Raw genomic sequence first — 16,984 nt, 5'->3', positions numbered from 1 at the left:
AATAGCAATGGGACATCATATACTCTACTCCAGGTCACTCATACGAACTGAGATCAGAAAAGACACTTCCTTGGGGTGTAACTTTGCTATGTTTCAGCACAGCACGTTTTTCCACATTCTTACAACCCACAGAATTGCCTTAATGGTCCTGAAAATTAGCATGTCTCCAGGCAGCTAGGGATAGGATCAATAGTCGAGGTTACATGAAGGCAGCAAGCTCCCTTCTCCTCCTCCCCTTGCCCAGCAGCCCATCAGGACCACGCCAAAGGTCCACCAAAACCCGTATCCCACCCGAGGGCCACCAGCTCTGGGTGACGCAGTGAAAGAGAGCAGATCTGTAGCAACACTTCCCTCGTACGCTCGCCAAGTAATACGCGACTGCAGGACCTCCTACGCGCAGGTGACACATCCACATTCCATAGCAGATTTTTCTTTTTTTAAATCGCAGATCTGGGTAATAGTTTTTGAATCCAGAAATGTACACGTCATATCTCGTGACAACAAACCCCTCACTTCAACACCAACAAGCACCTCATGTCCTTTGTTTTGAGTCTGCAGATGACAACTTATCTGATGCTCTGTGGCCCTTGGGGCCGGTAAGTTGCCACCACCTCCTCACCTTCTTTATACAGTTACAATCTGGACATTTTCCCCATAGTCCTACCTTCTCCAACCTAATGCTTTACAGACCTTGCTAAACTGATGGAGCCTGCTTAGGTTTCAGTTCAGCATTTAGTATTGATTATTCTTTTGGGAAAGCAATAGCAAGTTGTTCCATGCAAGAACTGAATCCCCGGTCAAATTTAAGCTGCAGCACATTGTGCAGCAGGACAGGGGCCTGGCTGCAAACCTGCATTTTTCAGCAAGGTACACCCAAATACATCCTTATTGCTGTACTCTTTAAAGAGGTCAAATCACTGAAACACAGAAGGTAACAGTAAAGCAAAAGGTTTGCTTTATTGCTAAAACAACTTTCGATAAAAAAGTCCCACCACTCGTGAGCTGCCTCGCTCAGCCACCACTCTTGCAAAACCACTTAAGGACTGCACGAGATTTGGCAGTCCTTCTGGACTGTGCTTTATGAGGGGTTCTGTCTTTATATCTGGACAGTGTTTTATGTGACCAGGTCTCCAGTTTCAACCAAGACATCAATACTACTGACATAAACGAAGTCCAGAAGTATCTGAAATCCCACCGCTTACTTGGCAGTGGTTTAGCAGAAAGTGTGCAGCAAGAAGGAAATCAAACCAGAGGAGAGCGCAGGAGGCCTCGGGAGGAAAGGCACAGATCAGCCCCTCCAGCCTCCAGCAGCGCCGTGCGTCCTGACGAACACATCCTGACCAACATGTCCTGACGAACGCTTGCTGCAACGAGCGAGGGAGACGCCTGCTGGGCTGACTCGCTTGATACAGCTTCTGGATCAGGCAGTAAAAGCAGTATAAAACCAGTACATTTTAACTAAATAAAAAACCCCAACCTGTAAAACATATACTCTCAAAAAATCCTGAGTCTTATTATGAAAGTTTATAAGATTGTTTTTCCCTGGAATGCACTTCTGTGGTCGTCCTCCTTGTTGGTGAATACTCCTGCACTATGCAGGAGAGGCACTAAGCGTTGCAAGCGCTGTGACTGTGCCAGCTGTTGCCCCAGCGTGGCTTTTCCTCCTCGTTCGAGCAGCTGGACGAGACACTTAGTGGTCTCCGAGCAGCCAGCGAGGCTAGGCGGAGGCCCGCGCTCCACACACAGCTCATACCACAAACCAATAACCCTTCTTTTCTCCGCACTGTTATCCACATCCGAGGGGCTGTGACAAAGGCGCTATGCTATGCCTGCTCACAAGGGTTGCCTGTGCTGGGTGGCAGCGCTCTGCTAGGTCCCGATGCCTCTGTTGTCCTTGGGGCCTGCTTTGGAAGGCGAATGGGAACATAGACATTTGAAGCACAGTGTTCCTTGAGGTACTCTCCCCCTTTTTCTTCATAGTCTTTTCTGGTTATCCAGCCTTCCTCACGGGTCATGTATTCCACTGCCCAATCCCTAGCCCCATACCAGGCATCTAAAACAGGACTGGAAGCAAGGTGAACCTGGATGGATGGAAAATAGAACAACAATGTCAATTCAACACAGGAGAGAAAAGCTCTTTCTACCCTGATTACAGAAGTATATGGCACAAATCAATGAATTTCAGCAGTTTGAGCTGATTATTCAGTGCCTCTGGGGAAGAGCAATGTTAGGAATGGGTCTGAAGTGTGTTTTCACCTTGAGATCAATTCTCCCTGAGCCTGCTTTGTCTCTACAGGTTGAGAAAGCACATGGGTGTATCACATTCACAACCAACAGCCCCCACAGCTGGAAGCCAACGCTGCAAGAGTTGTTGGTACTACAAAACAAGTATCAAGTGCTCCAGCAAAACTTTCTCCCTGCTTGAAGTATCAGGGAGGAATCCTGCAGGCTGAGAAATCACCGTATGTGGGAAAGAACTGTGTGCTCTTTCCCTGGCTGTAGATTCATACTTTCATGTAAACTATTCCTATTACTGTAGCATGAACTCCCTTCCTGGTTCAGCTATGGGCTTGCTAGACTAGACACCATGTAAATCCCATATGTGATATCTGTGACGTGACAGATTTCTGATAGGACCACACTACGGACCGTATTTTAATGGCAAGAAGGAAGCTCGTATTCAGTTACAAGCAGCAACATTAAAAGCAGATGAAAATGTGCATGTTTTCTTCCAACAGTCAAGTTTCACACCAAAAACTTAGCAAGCAATATCCTTCCTAAAACTACCAAGTATATTGCTGTAACTAAGTTGCTGTCCGTCATACCTGGCCCAGAGCTACGTACAATAACTGTACAAAATAAGGGTTGTGGAATCACAAGATCATATTTGCACTGATTTTTTGTCTCTCGCCAGTTTATAACCTGATTTTCTATTCAAGAAGATAGTAGATTTGAGGGGACAAAGGTGGTTTCAGAACAGCAAGGGAGACTCTCCTTACAAAATGCATGGCAAACTGGGACTTCCCCAGATTGTACTGTGCTCACTACTAAAAAACTTGCAAAGATCACAGGTTTGCAAGATACTCTCTGAATGTCTTTTGCTGCTGTCACAGTCGTTACATGTAACAAAGTGAACATGTAACTTAGTTTTGAAGTGAGCACAGTTTTTCCCAGCAACTTCTCCTAATAAAGGTCACTTATTCCAGACAATAACTGTCCCAATCCTAAGAAATCAATCTGCAAATTTCCAGCCAAAGATGCTTGTGCATGCATAGTCCTTTAACTGAAGCAGGTTTTCCTTTTCCAAGTCATCTACCCTACTCTCTCTAATGTCTTCAGAAAGAACAACTGTATCTTTGCTTAACCTTCATCTTCTCAGGTCAAAAAAGCTGTTTGCAGCGTCTTGCCATAAAACACTCTCCATTCCCATGCTCAAAGTACACCTGCTCTGTACCTCTCCTGACCAGAATTACTGTTGAACGCAGATGAACAGGCTGTTCACACAAACAACACGTCAATACATGTACCTGAAAAGACGACTGGAACGGCCTCATTTCAAGGAGTTCCTTCTGCACTCTGGCTTTCAGTCCAGGGTACATTGTATTTCCACCAGTGAGAAAAACATTCTGGACAAGAATAGCTTGCTGCTCCTTTGGATATCTACAAGGAACAGAAAACAACTTCAGTCTTTCTCCAGGACATCTCTCCCTATGAGCTGAACAGCTACAGCGTGATACTTTGTCTTCAGGAATCACTTTGAGAAACTTCCTTCCCTTTTACAGCATGAAAACCTGTGTTTACGTGTTTTCTGGAAATTCAGGGGGTGGCAGAAGAAAATCCTTAAAGCACTCTGTGCACTGTACCTCATAAGTTAACAGCTCAGTAGAGCTGGAATTCTTATGCATTTCAGAAAATGCAATCTCGTATGTTCATACAGTTCAGGGGTGACGTTTTGCTAATGATAAGTTGTCGGGAAATAGTTGTCCAGCAAGTGTGCCTATATCACTGCTTTAAAACATCACCCCTGATTTTGGTCTCGCAAAACCAGAGACTGCCAACTCACGTGGTTTTCAGAACAGGAAGATGTGTCCAACCTGTAATGCTCAACCCCCCAAAAAAAGAACTATTCAAACATATTTTCTCAAATTACTGTTAAGTAACCAGTATTGCAAAAGCTGATATCAAAACAAGACTAGCTTGTTTGAAGTAAGTGCCAAGTAGCTTTGTAAACTCACCTCTCAAGGACATATTGCATGGTTTCTGCTATACCAGCCTGGTCTTCTCCTATCAGGGAGGGCTGGAAAACAATCTCTGGAGCCCTAATTCTTTCAGTGCCAAGGAAAAGCTGATGGTACTCTGCCAGGTTAAACACGGGCTTTAAAAAGATGAGATTGAAAAGTAGTAGGAAATTATGTTAAAGAATAGTAATATTCTAGAACAAGCAAAGTTTCCAAACAATTCTGTACAAAAAACCAGATTGTAATGTTCTCACAGAGAAAGGGCCATGCTGTAAAAAGTTCCAAATGGGAACCGATATTGGGCTACAGACCACACACAAAAAAAAACTTGAGCGGGACATTTTTTCCCTAATAACATGGCACTGCTACAACAGGCACTGCCTGCAGAGTGAGCCAAGTGGGTATATTCATGTTCTAAATGATCAGCTAAGATTGCAAGGACTTCTCTCTTAATGTCCTCTTCAGATAGTTTAAGCATCACTTCCAAGAAGAGGCAAACAATGGTTGCATTTGGAGAAATGTTAGCAGACTAGCTGGACAACTGGGAGGCAGCAACCTCTGGCACGAGGTGTAGAAACAGAAATCAAACCTGCACTGCAGCAACAGGCTTCTCAACTTCGGGCTGCTCCTCAGCAAACAAAGGTTCAAACTCATTAATACTTTCCACATCCTCCAGTGATTGTTCACTGCCTAATGGATCCAAATCGGGAGTCTGGAAAGAGAGAAGGTATATTAAGGTAGATTAGCTCAGGTGACTAATATGACACATATGACTTCAATTCTGGTGACATATTTGGAAAATTCAACCCTGATTCCCTCAAATCTCAACTCTTTAGCATGCCTGAAACCAAATATGCTGTCTTCCAGCACTTTAGACAAAAGTCAAAATGGTGAACAATCTAGAAAACCGGAGTTAAGGCAGACATTCACTCAAAACATAAAAATCAAACACTTTCAATAAATTTATCATTATGCTACCTAAGAAATTAAAGGCCTTAGTCAACAGGCTGACTGCCAGGATCCTAGCCAGCCCTGTCCTAAATATAACAACATACTAAAACTTATTAAAATAGCTTTTTAAATTGGTTAAAACTTGGTGCACTCCCAGCACCTCCAACTGTTCTATAATTACCATAGCATCCCTGCCTTGCTTGTGTGGGACTGGAAAACAAATATTTGCTAGCTACAAGGCTGCCAGACAATTTTTGACAGTTTCAACTGCCTAGCATTTGCACACAGGATATACCAAAAGCCCTTGTATTTTACACAGATGTGAAGGTGCTCCCAAAGCTCCTTCCTAATGAAAAGGATCACTCAAAATCCTAGAGTATTTCAGTGTTGTGAAGTAGGAGCAGCTTTTTAATGAGCTTTTCTTTTTGTTACAATGTTACCTTTGGGATTGTGTTGCTAAAGATTTGGTTTTGTTATTTTAAACTTGAAACATTTGTTGCAACACCTAGCAAGCAATACCAGGATGAGATAAACCTAGATCATTTAAACATTCTTAAGTGTGTAGCTTACATCCAGTTAAAACCCAAGCAATTACTCAAACTGAAGTTGAAGCAGCATTCCTTGGTACAGCAAACAAATGGTAGTGACCAGAATTTATCTCCAACATTTATGTGTTGTTAAATCCATTTCTTTTTAGATTTTAAAAAAAACCCAACAAACCAGCAACAGAAAAAAACATAGAACTCAGCTGAAGACTTGGCACAGACCGTAGGACAACATAATTAGCTTCTAGACTCCTTTACAGGGCCACAGAGGGATGGCTTATCTTCAGAAATGGATTTGGTGATAATTGCAGGTGCTCTCACAAAGCACAGACCAAACAAAAAGGCTTGCCGATTCATTCCAAGGTCTGAGACCACACCGAGTAAAGAAGGGGAGCACGGGATCCAAGCCGGACATGTTGGAACTTAGGCACAACCACTAAGCAAAATTACAAGAAGCCGATAGTTTCTCAATTATCTTTTTGTAGAACAATTTCTTCTGACAGAATGCAGAAAGATTCTTTACCACAATGGTAAGCCCATCACCTGCCTCAATTTCACAGTCATTCTGATTCTTACATAAGTTTTACTGATAAGGATACTCAAAATATAGCACCCAGAAGGTATCGGCTCACCTGCTAGCTTTGGCTGCATCTCAAGTTCCACGTAAGACACAAGAACTCCTATATCTGGCACCACTCTCCTCTGTGCTTCAGTTTTGTTTTCTCTCTACCTTTTCCTTAGCAAAGACTCATACAACTAAAAAAGCTCTATCTTTTGTGACTTGAAAGGCAATTACAAGTAAATGCACAAACAGCTCAGACCATCTCTCAGAAGCAGTTGCTATGTGCTGGGCCTGTATTAGTCTGGCAAAGCAGACAAATAAACTTCTCATCTTCAAGACTATGCCAACAACCAAGTGTAGTAATTAATCTTTCATTGTTAAGTAAACAAAATAGAACTGCTGCTTAATTGCACCAAAAAAAAAAAAGATAGCAAAATGAAGGTAAAGGGTTAGTTGTTTACCATAAAGTTCTCTGCATCTGGAAGGGAAGAACAGATAGGAAAACAAAGACTGTTTTTAACAAAAAGCTTGATAGGTTCTTCTATGTCTCTAATACAAGGCTACAGACATTTAAGGATGGTTGTCTTAGGATTATAACCACTTGTGGTTTAAGTACGTAAAACTCCATGTCTTAAGTGTCATGCATTGGAAAAAAAATCTAAAATCATTAACGTACCAGGCCCACTTATTTCATGAAAAACAATGCAAAAGCAGAGTTAGAGACTGGTTTAAACTATGAACAAAATCATTATGTTAGCTGCTGCATTTACAACCCTCTAAGCAAGACAACCTTAAGTAAGAACAGTGGCTGGCATACACTGCCAGGAGTAAGTACAAAGAGAACAGTGGTACCCTCAGGGTACCTCCTCTTTTCTCCCACTTCTTAAAGATGCGCAAGAAATTTTTAAGGAAACTTACTGATTTCATACAACTGCATACTTCAAATACTGTCAGGAAGCCTAGAGATTATGCTTAAAACTATACGGAATCAAACTATAAGGTATGTCCCAGAGCACAGTGCAGAACAGCACAAGAAGGGTTACTGATTTCAGGCATACTCTATAAAACCAGAACTGTCCCTTTCTGAAGCTGCATAGGAAAGCTGGAAAAGAGAGAAGCAGTTGCCAAACTAACGAGTTGCAGTGTGTTAAAGGAAAAACTCAGTTCATCAATAAAAGTCTGAAGGGGCACATTTTCAAGCATAGAAACTTAATTCTGTCAGAGATAAGAACAGGATTAACTCGGTGAAAACATTATACCTCTGGCTTGCTGTCCACAACATCTACTTCAATATTGACTTCTGCCTGTAGGATTTTCTGCTTCGTTTGTTCAACGGACAGACTCAATTTGTTGATGTAAGACTGAAGTTCTTCTGCAGAGTCCATATTCAGCTCCACCAAAGCTTTGTGGAATTGATCCATTTGACCATCTTCTAAAAGTTCCTACAGACAGATCAGAGTTAGCCGTGATGAACAACACAGGACAATCAACTATCCATCAACTGTGCGTGTACGCTTTGCCTTCACGACTAGATATTACGATGTGTGTCTTCAGCGGCATTCAAAGTACTTCACAAAAGAAGTACTGTTCAGAACCTGGAAGCATGCTCTGCATAAATAATCTCTCCCTTTTCTCTTGCAAGTAACCTTCAAAAGCTCCTATCAGAAAACATACAGGACCGTCGTAGCATCTCTACAGTGATGTGTGAAGCTCCGGGGGCAGCCTGCCCCTCTCCCAAAAGATCCCACAGAAATCTTTGCCTTGATTACCTGTACATATAGTAGTCTGTCCAACCTCTCTTGATCAAGTTGCAGCTTCTCTTCTCGGCGACGTGCGTTGAGTTCTTGAAGTCGACGTAACTGCTGCTGCCGCCTCTCCTGCTTTTCCTCTGATGTCAGAGTGCTTCCCAGCAGTTTATTAGAGAAAGGCAGCTGCATCTTGTGCATGTTGCTCTCATAGTACTCTGGGGACCGCCACTTCTGTAGCTCTGAAGGTTTTGAAAGCAAAATAACTGTTTTGTCAGGCAGAGAAGGATGATTCATACGTTGTAGGCACTCCATGCTACGTTCAGACTTAGAAGAGAGAAGGCAACAGCACAGCCTGGGTTTCTGCCCAGCTCTGGCAGCTGCCCCCGTATTTAGCTACCCTCGAAGCACTGCCTGCCAGTCAGATACTCCCTGCACATGGTTCTTAGCGTTCTGATCTCCAGCATACAGGAAACATCAAGTACTAAGAAGTAGGAAGTGCACACTAACGTCTCTTCTCTTTTCCTAAGGAAAGGAAGGACTAAGGACTCCATCAGGCTCTTCCATAAGTGACAAAGAAAACATTATTTCTCAGCCACTATTTAAGATGACGTTTACCATGGAAATTTTAAAACCTCTTTAATTCACAAAGAGTCATGAGAAATGTCCTCTGCAATTTTGGAAACCTTAAAAAGGATACGCCAAAAAGGCAGAGAAGAAACAGTCAGATGCAGAAATCATGCTAACCAGTTTAATGTTTTGTTGGCAGTATAAAGTAACTAATAAAATAAACTTATTTTAAATTCTTTTCCTCTGAAATAATTCCAATTTTTATTCACAGAAAAATTTGAACTAATGCAGAAAATTTTTTTTGTAATTTAATTTTGTTTCTATCTTCATGTTAAACTTGAAACTGTTGTCAAGCATTTCCCATAAGGTAGATTACCAGAAAGACAGCTATGAAGAAAGCAAAATAGTAGTAGAGTATTTCTGCCAGAATCCCAGCCGGTTTGAGAACAAGGGATATAAAAAACAAAATGAAGTTTGGATCAATACTGTCTAGTAGTAAATTGCAGCTGGTTTTACCTTCTATATAATCCTCTGCAATGTAGCTATGCTCATGCAGTATTTCCTCCATGCGACTGAGAGTGATGGCAGCAAAATGTCCTGGGTACTTCAGCTGAAGGAGGCGTTGGAGATAGACAGCTGCTTGACATCCTCCAAGATTAATACGTTTGCAGTTTTTAGCATCCAGCCTGAAAATGCAAAGAGACGCAACTGAGATCGGAGAGATCTGCAAGTTCAGCATAAAACAGACCTCCTACTGTCCCCAGTATTACTTAATTTCTGATATGGGCAAGTATACAGATGAAGATTCACAGATAAATATTTCAAGATTCAGTTATCAGAGAATCTAACACATCTGCTTTTCTCAGACAACAAGCATAATCACTGCTTTGTTTTTTGCAGATACTTTCCGAAAGGCTCTGTTCTGCTTTAAAAACCCCAAACATTAAATAATTTTGGCTACAGCAAGGAAGTGTTCTATTTTAAGAAGGGAAGCAATGGTTAGTGGAGCTAAAAGTAGTTCCTTTAACCTTTGTAACATTTCGCAGTTGGCCAGGTGTAGCCCTCGAAAATTTGAAGCATCTACCAGATAAAATAAAGCCATTTCTTGCAGTAAGGATTAAAAGCAAACCAACCAAAAAAAGACTAGAGCAACACAGCAGCATAATCAGAATGATAAAAGCCTCAGGAACTGCAGAAATCTCGCAGGGCACTTAAAACCTAACATATCTTTTTTAATGTCTGATTTTACTTGGGGCAGATATCCCCTTCTACTTTTGAAAATAAAGAACTACGCATGAATAGTAACTAAAAATACAATATGTGCAAGGACAGCCCAGCTGCTTCAATTCAAAATTCAACAGGACTTAGCAAAATCTGCAGACCTAATTTTAACTCATCAGTATAAATCAAGACCTGATAAGAGCTCAGACTGCAGGAGCTGGAATACTGAATGCTAGAGAAATGGGTATTTGCATCACTGAAAAGGCAATGACTGACAAAGAGAAGCTGCACCGTACTTAAGACATCAAGAACTCACCTGCCTTCTAAGACTGGCAAAATGTGCGTACACTGATAACCTGAAGATATCACCAAACCACTGCAGGGCCAGTTCTGCTTTCTGTTGTGGTAAAAACTGTACAAGCTGTCTACACCATAAGACACTTTTGGCACTTGGTAACATTCGAAGAGGAGCTCTGACATCATTTGTCTTGAATACAGAGGATTGCACACCGCTTCTGTCAAAACAATAGGGTGATCAACACAACCCTGGAAGAGACAAGAAAAGAGAAAAATAATAGTGGTATGAAGGGAAAATCCAGGGATACTTATCCTTGTTTCTGCTTTTGAACATCAGCAAGAACTTCTCCAAAACAGCAATGAGAAAACACCTTATGTGCAGGCTATTAATCATGTAAGTTAAATTGTATCTAGTGCTTAAGGGGGTGAGAAAAAAGTCTTGTCTATAGCAGGGCTTCTAAAGTTAATCCAATCAAAGAATAAACTCTTAAGGGTGGAGGAGAATGGAAAGCATATACAAATGATTAAAAATCTAAGCAACCAAAATCTACGCAACGAGGAGGTGAAGTGCAAGTGAAAACTGGCGAAAGTTTAGTTCAGTATCAGGTAAAGCTTTCAAACTGGTGTTGTCATGCAGGCAAAAGGCTTCATAGTCTGAGAAGCAGCTCTCAACTCTGCTAGGTGTACAAAACAAGTAGTCAACGAGCACTACTACTAAGGGCAGGAAACAAAACTAGTAGTGTTTAATGTCCTTCTCAAAAACTGATCCTGGACGCCGGCTCTCAGCCACAGCCTGACAAGATTGCAGTCCAAAGCCTCTCGTCATGCAATTGTATCCTCCTGCTTTCATTTCACCACAAAACCAGGACGCAATTAAGAGGATACCGGGATTCAAAAGCCTCCCCTGGGGAGCACCTGGCCTGGCCAGGGTCACCACTGCAGGTTGCTCAGGGCCTGTCCCCCCCCGGGCCATGAGTATCTGCGAGGAGGGGGATAACATAACGGCCCTGGACAACCAGGGCGATGTTAGACCCCCCCCAATTCCCACCAGGCACAACCTTTCCCTCCCCCCCAGGGCCGGGCCTGGGTTCACCGGCGGCTTCAGGGCCTCGCCCCGGCCCGGCGTCCCCCCTCCCAGCCCGGCGGTACCTGCGAGGCGACGCCCAGGCGCTGGAAGACGTGGTCGAGGAGCAGCTCCTGCAGCTCCAGCTGGACGGGCACGTTGCGGTCGAAGGGCGAGCGGAGCAGCCAACGCAGCGGCTCGGGGCTCCCCAGGTCGTTGCCCACCTGAGTCTCGGCGCCGGCCCCTCCGCGGGCCCCGCGGCTACGCGCCGCCAGCGAGCGGAACCGCAACAGGGGCTCGGCGGGGACGGCGGGGTCGGCGGAGGCCCAGCCCGCCCGCGTCTGGAAAGAGCCGTTGTCGATCACCAGCGGCACCGGCTGCGGCGTCCGCACGGCCGCGCTCGGCTCCAGCACCGGGTCGGGGGCCCAGCGCACGTCGCGGAAGGCGAACACCCGCGAGGCCGCCGCCATTTTGCGCCCTCCCCTGCGCCCTCCGGCCGGCAACGCGGGCACCGACACTCGTTCCGGCCGGCGGCGCCGGCTGGTGTCCGCGGCCCTCGGCCGAGCGAGGCCGCGGGGTGTGGGGGGGGGGGGTCTGTGTCCCCCCCGCTCCCCCGTCACGCAGGGACCCCCCCGCGCCCTCTGCCACAACGAGTTAAACCTGGAGCTTGAACCTCCCCAGCGTCTGGCACCTGCGTGGAAGTGAACACCCGGGTCCCCGGCCTGTGCCAGAGCGGTCCCTGTGACAGGGCCCGGAGAGACGCTTCGGTAAAACTTCACAACCGCTGGATTCGCCTCCTTTGCGTCACTCCTGTCACCGCGGTTGCAGACAAACCACCATCACCCTGATTTTCAGAAATGCCCCAACCTGGGGATGGCAAATATTTAGCGTCCTCGAAGCTGAAATCATTAATGGCTTTTCTCACTTGTTTACCCACTGCACAAAGTAGGGATAATAGCTTTCTTTTATCACACAGGGTTGTTATTAACGTGAATTAATAAGAATTTGCAAAGTTCATTTAGATCTTGGGATTAAAAGGCTCGTTTCGAGGGGCTGTTACTCCATAAAAACAAACACATGCACGCAAGCGAGAACGTTAAATGCATGCAATCATTCCTAATGTGCTCTTACATAGCTGCTCTTGTCTAAGGCTTGCTGAGAGCTACACAAACAATTAATTTAGCCAAACAAGCCCCTGTGAGGTAAGCGATAGGTAATGGTTTTATTTTATTGAAGGAGAAACACACAGCATGATGAATATCAAGTCAAAGTCACCTATCTGTTCCTACTTTGATCACCACTGAACTCCTTTACTATTAAGCAATACATTTACAGACATACACCCTATGAAACATGCTGGCTTGCCTTTCTTGGAGGGGAGATAGAACAGCAATGAAACTACAAAGGTTTATTTTCCTAATGGATTAACTAATAGATAGAAACATAGAGAGTAGGTTAGAGATAGAGTCCATGTTCGTATGGGACAAATTCGTGCTCCATGTCAAATAAGAAAGCCTGGGAAAAGTAATTTTTAGCTAGTCATCCTCTACACATCTCTGCAGGGTAGTTGTTTTATTGATTTCTCAGAAGTAACCTTGTCTCCCCAGCTTCAAAGTGGCTGAAGCACTGGGTTATCTCCCCCGTATCTGCAAGTACAAACTTTACAATACCTTTAACTATTGTTTTAACATAAGCCTTGAAAGCTTCCTAGTTTGTATTTATCCTGTAAACACCAACTGAAGGAAGGACAATCAAATCAAATGTTTTCTCAGTTCTTTTTATCCCATGTTTCACCCTTATTTCTCCCTCCCTGCATAGCATGGGGCTGTCCCTTTCGCTGACCGTGCTGAGTATAGCAGCGGTCTTGAGATTAACACAGTGATGCAATGAGAGTTATTAAAAGGTAGTTAGTAAAGCGGAGCAGGCAGGCTGTGCTAAACTTAGCGTAACCTGAAGCAAGCCATGAAGTATCCTCTGGTTCCTTTGGTGAACGATCTGACCTTTTCTCTTCTTTTTTTCTGGCTTTGTTTGCCATTTGTAATGCTGTTGATCATAATGATTATCTGGCTACAGCTTCTACTTAATGAAGGTAAGTTCTGCAGTTGAGCAGATAAAATGCTCCTGCATAAAGGCTTTATCTATTAGCTGGATCTTTAAAGCACTCTGCTAGCTATTTTAGGCTAATGCCACTTGTCACAGAGGGAAACTAAAGGGTTTTTTAGTACTGTTGATAGCATATAGAAAAATCAAACTCAAATTATTATGCTTTTCTGTTAAAAATACTTAGAAGGCAGGATGCTGCCAGCTGGTTTGCCTTGCCCTCTCCCTTTTTCTCAGAGGTAATTTAGTTTAAGGCAAGGGACAAGTAATTTTTGTAAATTTTTATTAAAAAATCCCCCAGAAAGCAAACCTAACCCTCTGATTTTGTATGTTTTCAAACTCTGGCATTATAGTGCTCCTACACTTTTTTTTTTGGGGGGGGGGGAGGGTGTGTGTGTGTGGTGGTGTTACCAGAGGAACTGTTAAGGGATTCTTTTATCAGTGCTGAGGCTGATAGAAAATATTTGAAGGCAGCAGGACATGCATTTTCATTTATTTGTGTATTTTGCATCTTTCTGATCCACCAGTGATTCTTATTTCTAACACGTCAGTAACTAATAACACAAGCTTTGCTTTAGGCTAATAATGGGCTTGTTGATGCACTCATGAGGATAAAGCCTTGCTAGTTTGCTCTAATCCTGGAGCAAAAGCAATCCCAGCTGAGGAATCGATCATGAGTTCAAAAGCAGCGATTCTGCCTTCGCAGAACAGCTGTAGGAAGGAAAACAAGAACAAGATTTGACTTCAGCAAGCTTTTACTTCTATTTGGTGCCCTCTGTTCTTATCTAATAATGTGGTATCCAGCTCTATAATAGATCCCACAGGAGCAGCGACATGGAGACAATTCCTTTGCACCCACAGACAGCAGAGGAACGAGAGGTACTCACTGCAGCAGGGGCTTGTGCTCCTCCCTCCTTCGCCATCCTGCATGTGTGTGCATGCTGCATTTGTGACTTCCAGCTCCCGTTGTGCAGGCTTAGCACACAACTGATACTCATAACAGCCTCTGCTCACTGCAGCAGCAGCAAAGTACCTTCCCTCCACACAAACACACTCTTGAGAGTAATTGGTCATAGCAATTAAAACCGCGGGTTGTAAGAGGTTGTGACGATGGTACAAGGTACCCTGAGCACCACAGGCATGGCTTATGGCTGATACCTGAAGAATGGAATAAAATAATCTATTTTGCATAGGTAAAGGGTAGCTGTGCCACATACTTACGCTCAGGTGGAGGATCAGCTTCCTGCCTGGACAGAGCAACTCTGGAATATCTTGATGCCTTGAATGGTATTTTCAAGTTATATGTACTGCATTTACCTTCACAATTTCTAGCTCTGAGGTGACTGTTGTTAGCACCAGGCCTTCAAGGATTTACACAAATGCTCTAAATTCCATTTTAATAAATATGATTACACATATTACTAATTTTTTTTCATACTAGTGTATTTGCAGTACTAGAGCATTAGACTATTTCTCAATCACTCTTAAGATAATAGAAGTGTTTGGTTTAATATTTTCCTGAGTAATTCAGTCATACCTACTTATTTTATGCTATTTTACAGCAGGTACAAGTAAAAAGCAGCATATCTTTCAGCTCCTCCTTTAATATAGTTGCTGATTAAGAGCTAATTGGATAAAATCAAACACTTGTATAGGCCTTTTATTGCCTCTACAATAAATTGGGCTTGAGAATCCTTTATTTCAATTGGAAAAGATTCAGAAGAGCCTTGCCTAGCTTGAACATGTAAGGCTTATAGCTAGGGAGGAAAAAGTCATGTTATAGATAATTTACATGTTGTTTTAAAACTTATTTGTAGTACAGGTGCCCAGTGCAGAAGAAATAAAGAAACAATTTTCTGATGAGCCTGATTCTGACTCTAAATTTGAGGATGAGTCAACAGAGGAAGAAAATCAGAATGATATATCTAGTACAGAATCACAAGAGGAGACCCAATCCAGTGGATCTCTAGGAAAGCTGAGCCCCAAACCTGCTTATTTGAGTTCAAACCCAAAAAGTCAAACCCGAAGTCTTCTTGCTGCAATTTCAGACAACTGGTCTGAGAGCCAGAAGATAAGACCTTCCCATGCTGAGAAGGGTGATCTCTGTAACATCATGATGGTGAGTAACTCTCTGCATATCTACTGCTTTTGTGCCTCAGCTCTGATTTTTTTTTTTTTTTTTTTTTTTTTTTCCCCACCTCTGCCTGGTTCCCCAGCCTCTTGGGTAAGAGAAAGCTGCAACATTGGTTTCTGCTTGGTTAATGACTAACAAGGCTTTTTTTCCTGTCTTCCCTGTTTGGAATAACCCTTACTGTAGACAAGGTAACGATAACATAAATAGTACAGAACAACTGTCATATTTGTGTATTGTATAAATATGTGTGTATATATATATTTAAAGAGATGTATACATATTTTAAAAGTCCTTGAGAATTGAATTTGGAACAGTGAAAACCAGTACCTATCCCTCTAAGATAAGAGGCTTAGCTCAATGTTCTATAGAAACTCTCCTGGTATGTATGGCTGATATTATGTATTTTTAAAAGCTGCTTCAGATTTCTTACAGTGGAGTATGTGTCTGAAAATTAGATGTATTTCACTTCATAAGAGCTGAAGCCAGAAGTCTGTTTGCAAACACGGCAGTCCCAATCTTCTTAAGCTTTATACAAATCCCAAAAGATGTATTTGAAGCCGTGGAAGAGCTTAGTGCCTGTGTATATTCTCTTTCCCTGTGCCTTGACTGCATGTCCCTTTGCAGAAGGGGCTCAGCAGGGAAAGCTGGTCTGTGTCTCCACTGTCACTATTCAGTTCTGTCTACTCGTTTATATTGCTGGGATTTTTGAATTGCAGCAACTGAGGTACTCACCCACACTTAATTCCACCAGCTTTGCTGGAGCAGTGACCTTTATTAGCCTAGAATAACTGAGGACTGGTATCATCTTAAATTGCTGTAGTTGTTTGACTAGCACACCCTGAAGCCCAATTTTAGCATGGAATCACTAATATCAAGTCAAAATATTTTTGACCCTGTTAACATCACCAAAGCAGTACCAAGTCAGTGTAATAAGATTTTTTCCATTGTTGCTCAAAGACTAGAGAAATGATGCTAACAATAAGCTTAGACTTGTTTAGGGTAACCGTTGATTCTCCTAGAGCTCTTCACATATATAAATATTGATGTGAACAGAGCAGTTTGAAGAACTGGGGTTGGCTTGTTAGTGGGGTGGGTGGATGAGGGAAGAGAACCGCGCTCCTGGTCTCACATCACTTGTATCCTTCTGAAAATAGAACCTTTTCTGAGAACATCATTGCAGTGACAATTCTTTTCCTCCTTTTCTTCACCAGCTATTGTGTACCATGGTTTCTTCTCTCACCTGGAACTTTGTCTGCCAGTTACTCCAGATCTCTAATGTCCTGAGGATTCAACTGCTGCCATCCTCTTTGATCTACATGGCTCAGCTGTCTGTTTTGCTGAGTGAAAAAGTTGTGAAAATCCTGGGCTCCCTGAGGCTGGAAAGCAGAGGGCTATTGGCTTCAGTCTTGGGGAGGAGATATAAACAAACTGGAACAGAGTGATGAAGCTCAGAACTTCCTCTTTGAGGAAGTAAAGCAGGTAGTACCATGACCATTACCAGCAATCTTGCTCAGCATCAGGGAGAGCTAGCGTGGCCTGGCAGAGGGAGGTTAAGTTT

General features: G+C 43.1%; 2 protein-coding genes across 2 annotated transcripts in view; one reads left to right on the top strand and one right to left on the bottom strand.

The window, feature by feature from the left end:
* Positions 1–426: 426 nt before the first annotated feature.
* Positions 427–11,875, bottom strand: ACTR5 (actin related protein 5). The gene is made up of 9 exons (XM_075768485.1): positions 11,279–11,875; positions 10,149–10,378; positions 9,128–9,297; positions 8,066–8,283; positions 7,556–7,738; positions 4,828–4,950; positions 4,236–4,375; positions 3,528–3,660; positions 427–2,081 (listed from the first exon to the last, which is right to left on the bottom strand). The coding sequence occupies exons 1-9, from the start codon at positions 11,660–11,662 to the stop codon at positions 1,824–1,826; spliced, it is 1,839 nt and encodes a 612-aa protein (XP_075624600.1). The 5' UTR covers positions 11,663–11,875; the 3' UTR covers positions 427–1,823.
* A 3,246-nt stretch (positions 11,876–15,121) lies between these two features.
* Positions 15,122–16,984, top strand: part of ARHGAP40 (Rho GTPase activating protein 40) — a 46,503-nt gene continuing 44,640 nt past the window's right edge. The window contains exon 1 of the mRNA XM_075768622.1: positions 15,122–15,411. The gene's annotated coding sequence lies outside the window, so the exon portion shown is untranslated. The remainder of the gene's footprint in view (positions 15,412–16,984) is intronic.

This window comes from Balearica regulorum, chromosome 16 (genome assembly GCF_011004875.1).
Source record: "Balearica regulorum gibbericeps isolate bBalReg1 chromosome 16, bBalReg1.pri, whole genome shotgun sequence".
In the NCBI taxonomy this organism is placed as follows: Eukaryota; Metazoa; Chordata; class Aves; order Gruiformes; family Gruidae; genus Balearica; species Balearica regulorum.
The sequence above is the reverse complement of the archived record's forward strand: the minus strand, read 5'-3'. Positions and strand labels throughout refer to the sequence as shown.

Excerpts from the sequence above, each read along its gene's own strand:
- ACTR5 (XM_075768485.1), bottom strand. The coding sequence starts at position 11,662 with ATGGCGGCGGCCTCGCGGGTGTTCGCCTTCCGCGACGTGCGCTGGGCC. Across the intron at positions 10,379-11,278 it reads GCCTGGGCGTCGCCTCGCAG|GGTTGTGTTGATCACCCTAT; the intron begins GTACCGCCGGGC and ends TGTCTCTTCCAG. Across the intron at positions 8,284-9,127 it reads TGCAGAGGATTATATAGAAG|AGCTACAGAAGTGGCGGTCC; the intron begins GTAAAACCAGCT and ends CAAAACCTTCAG.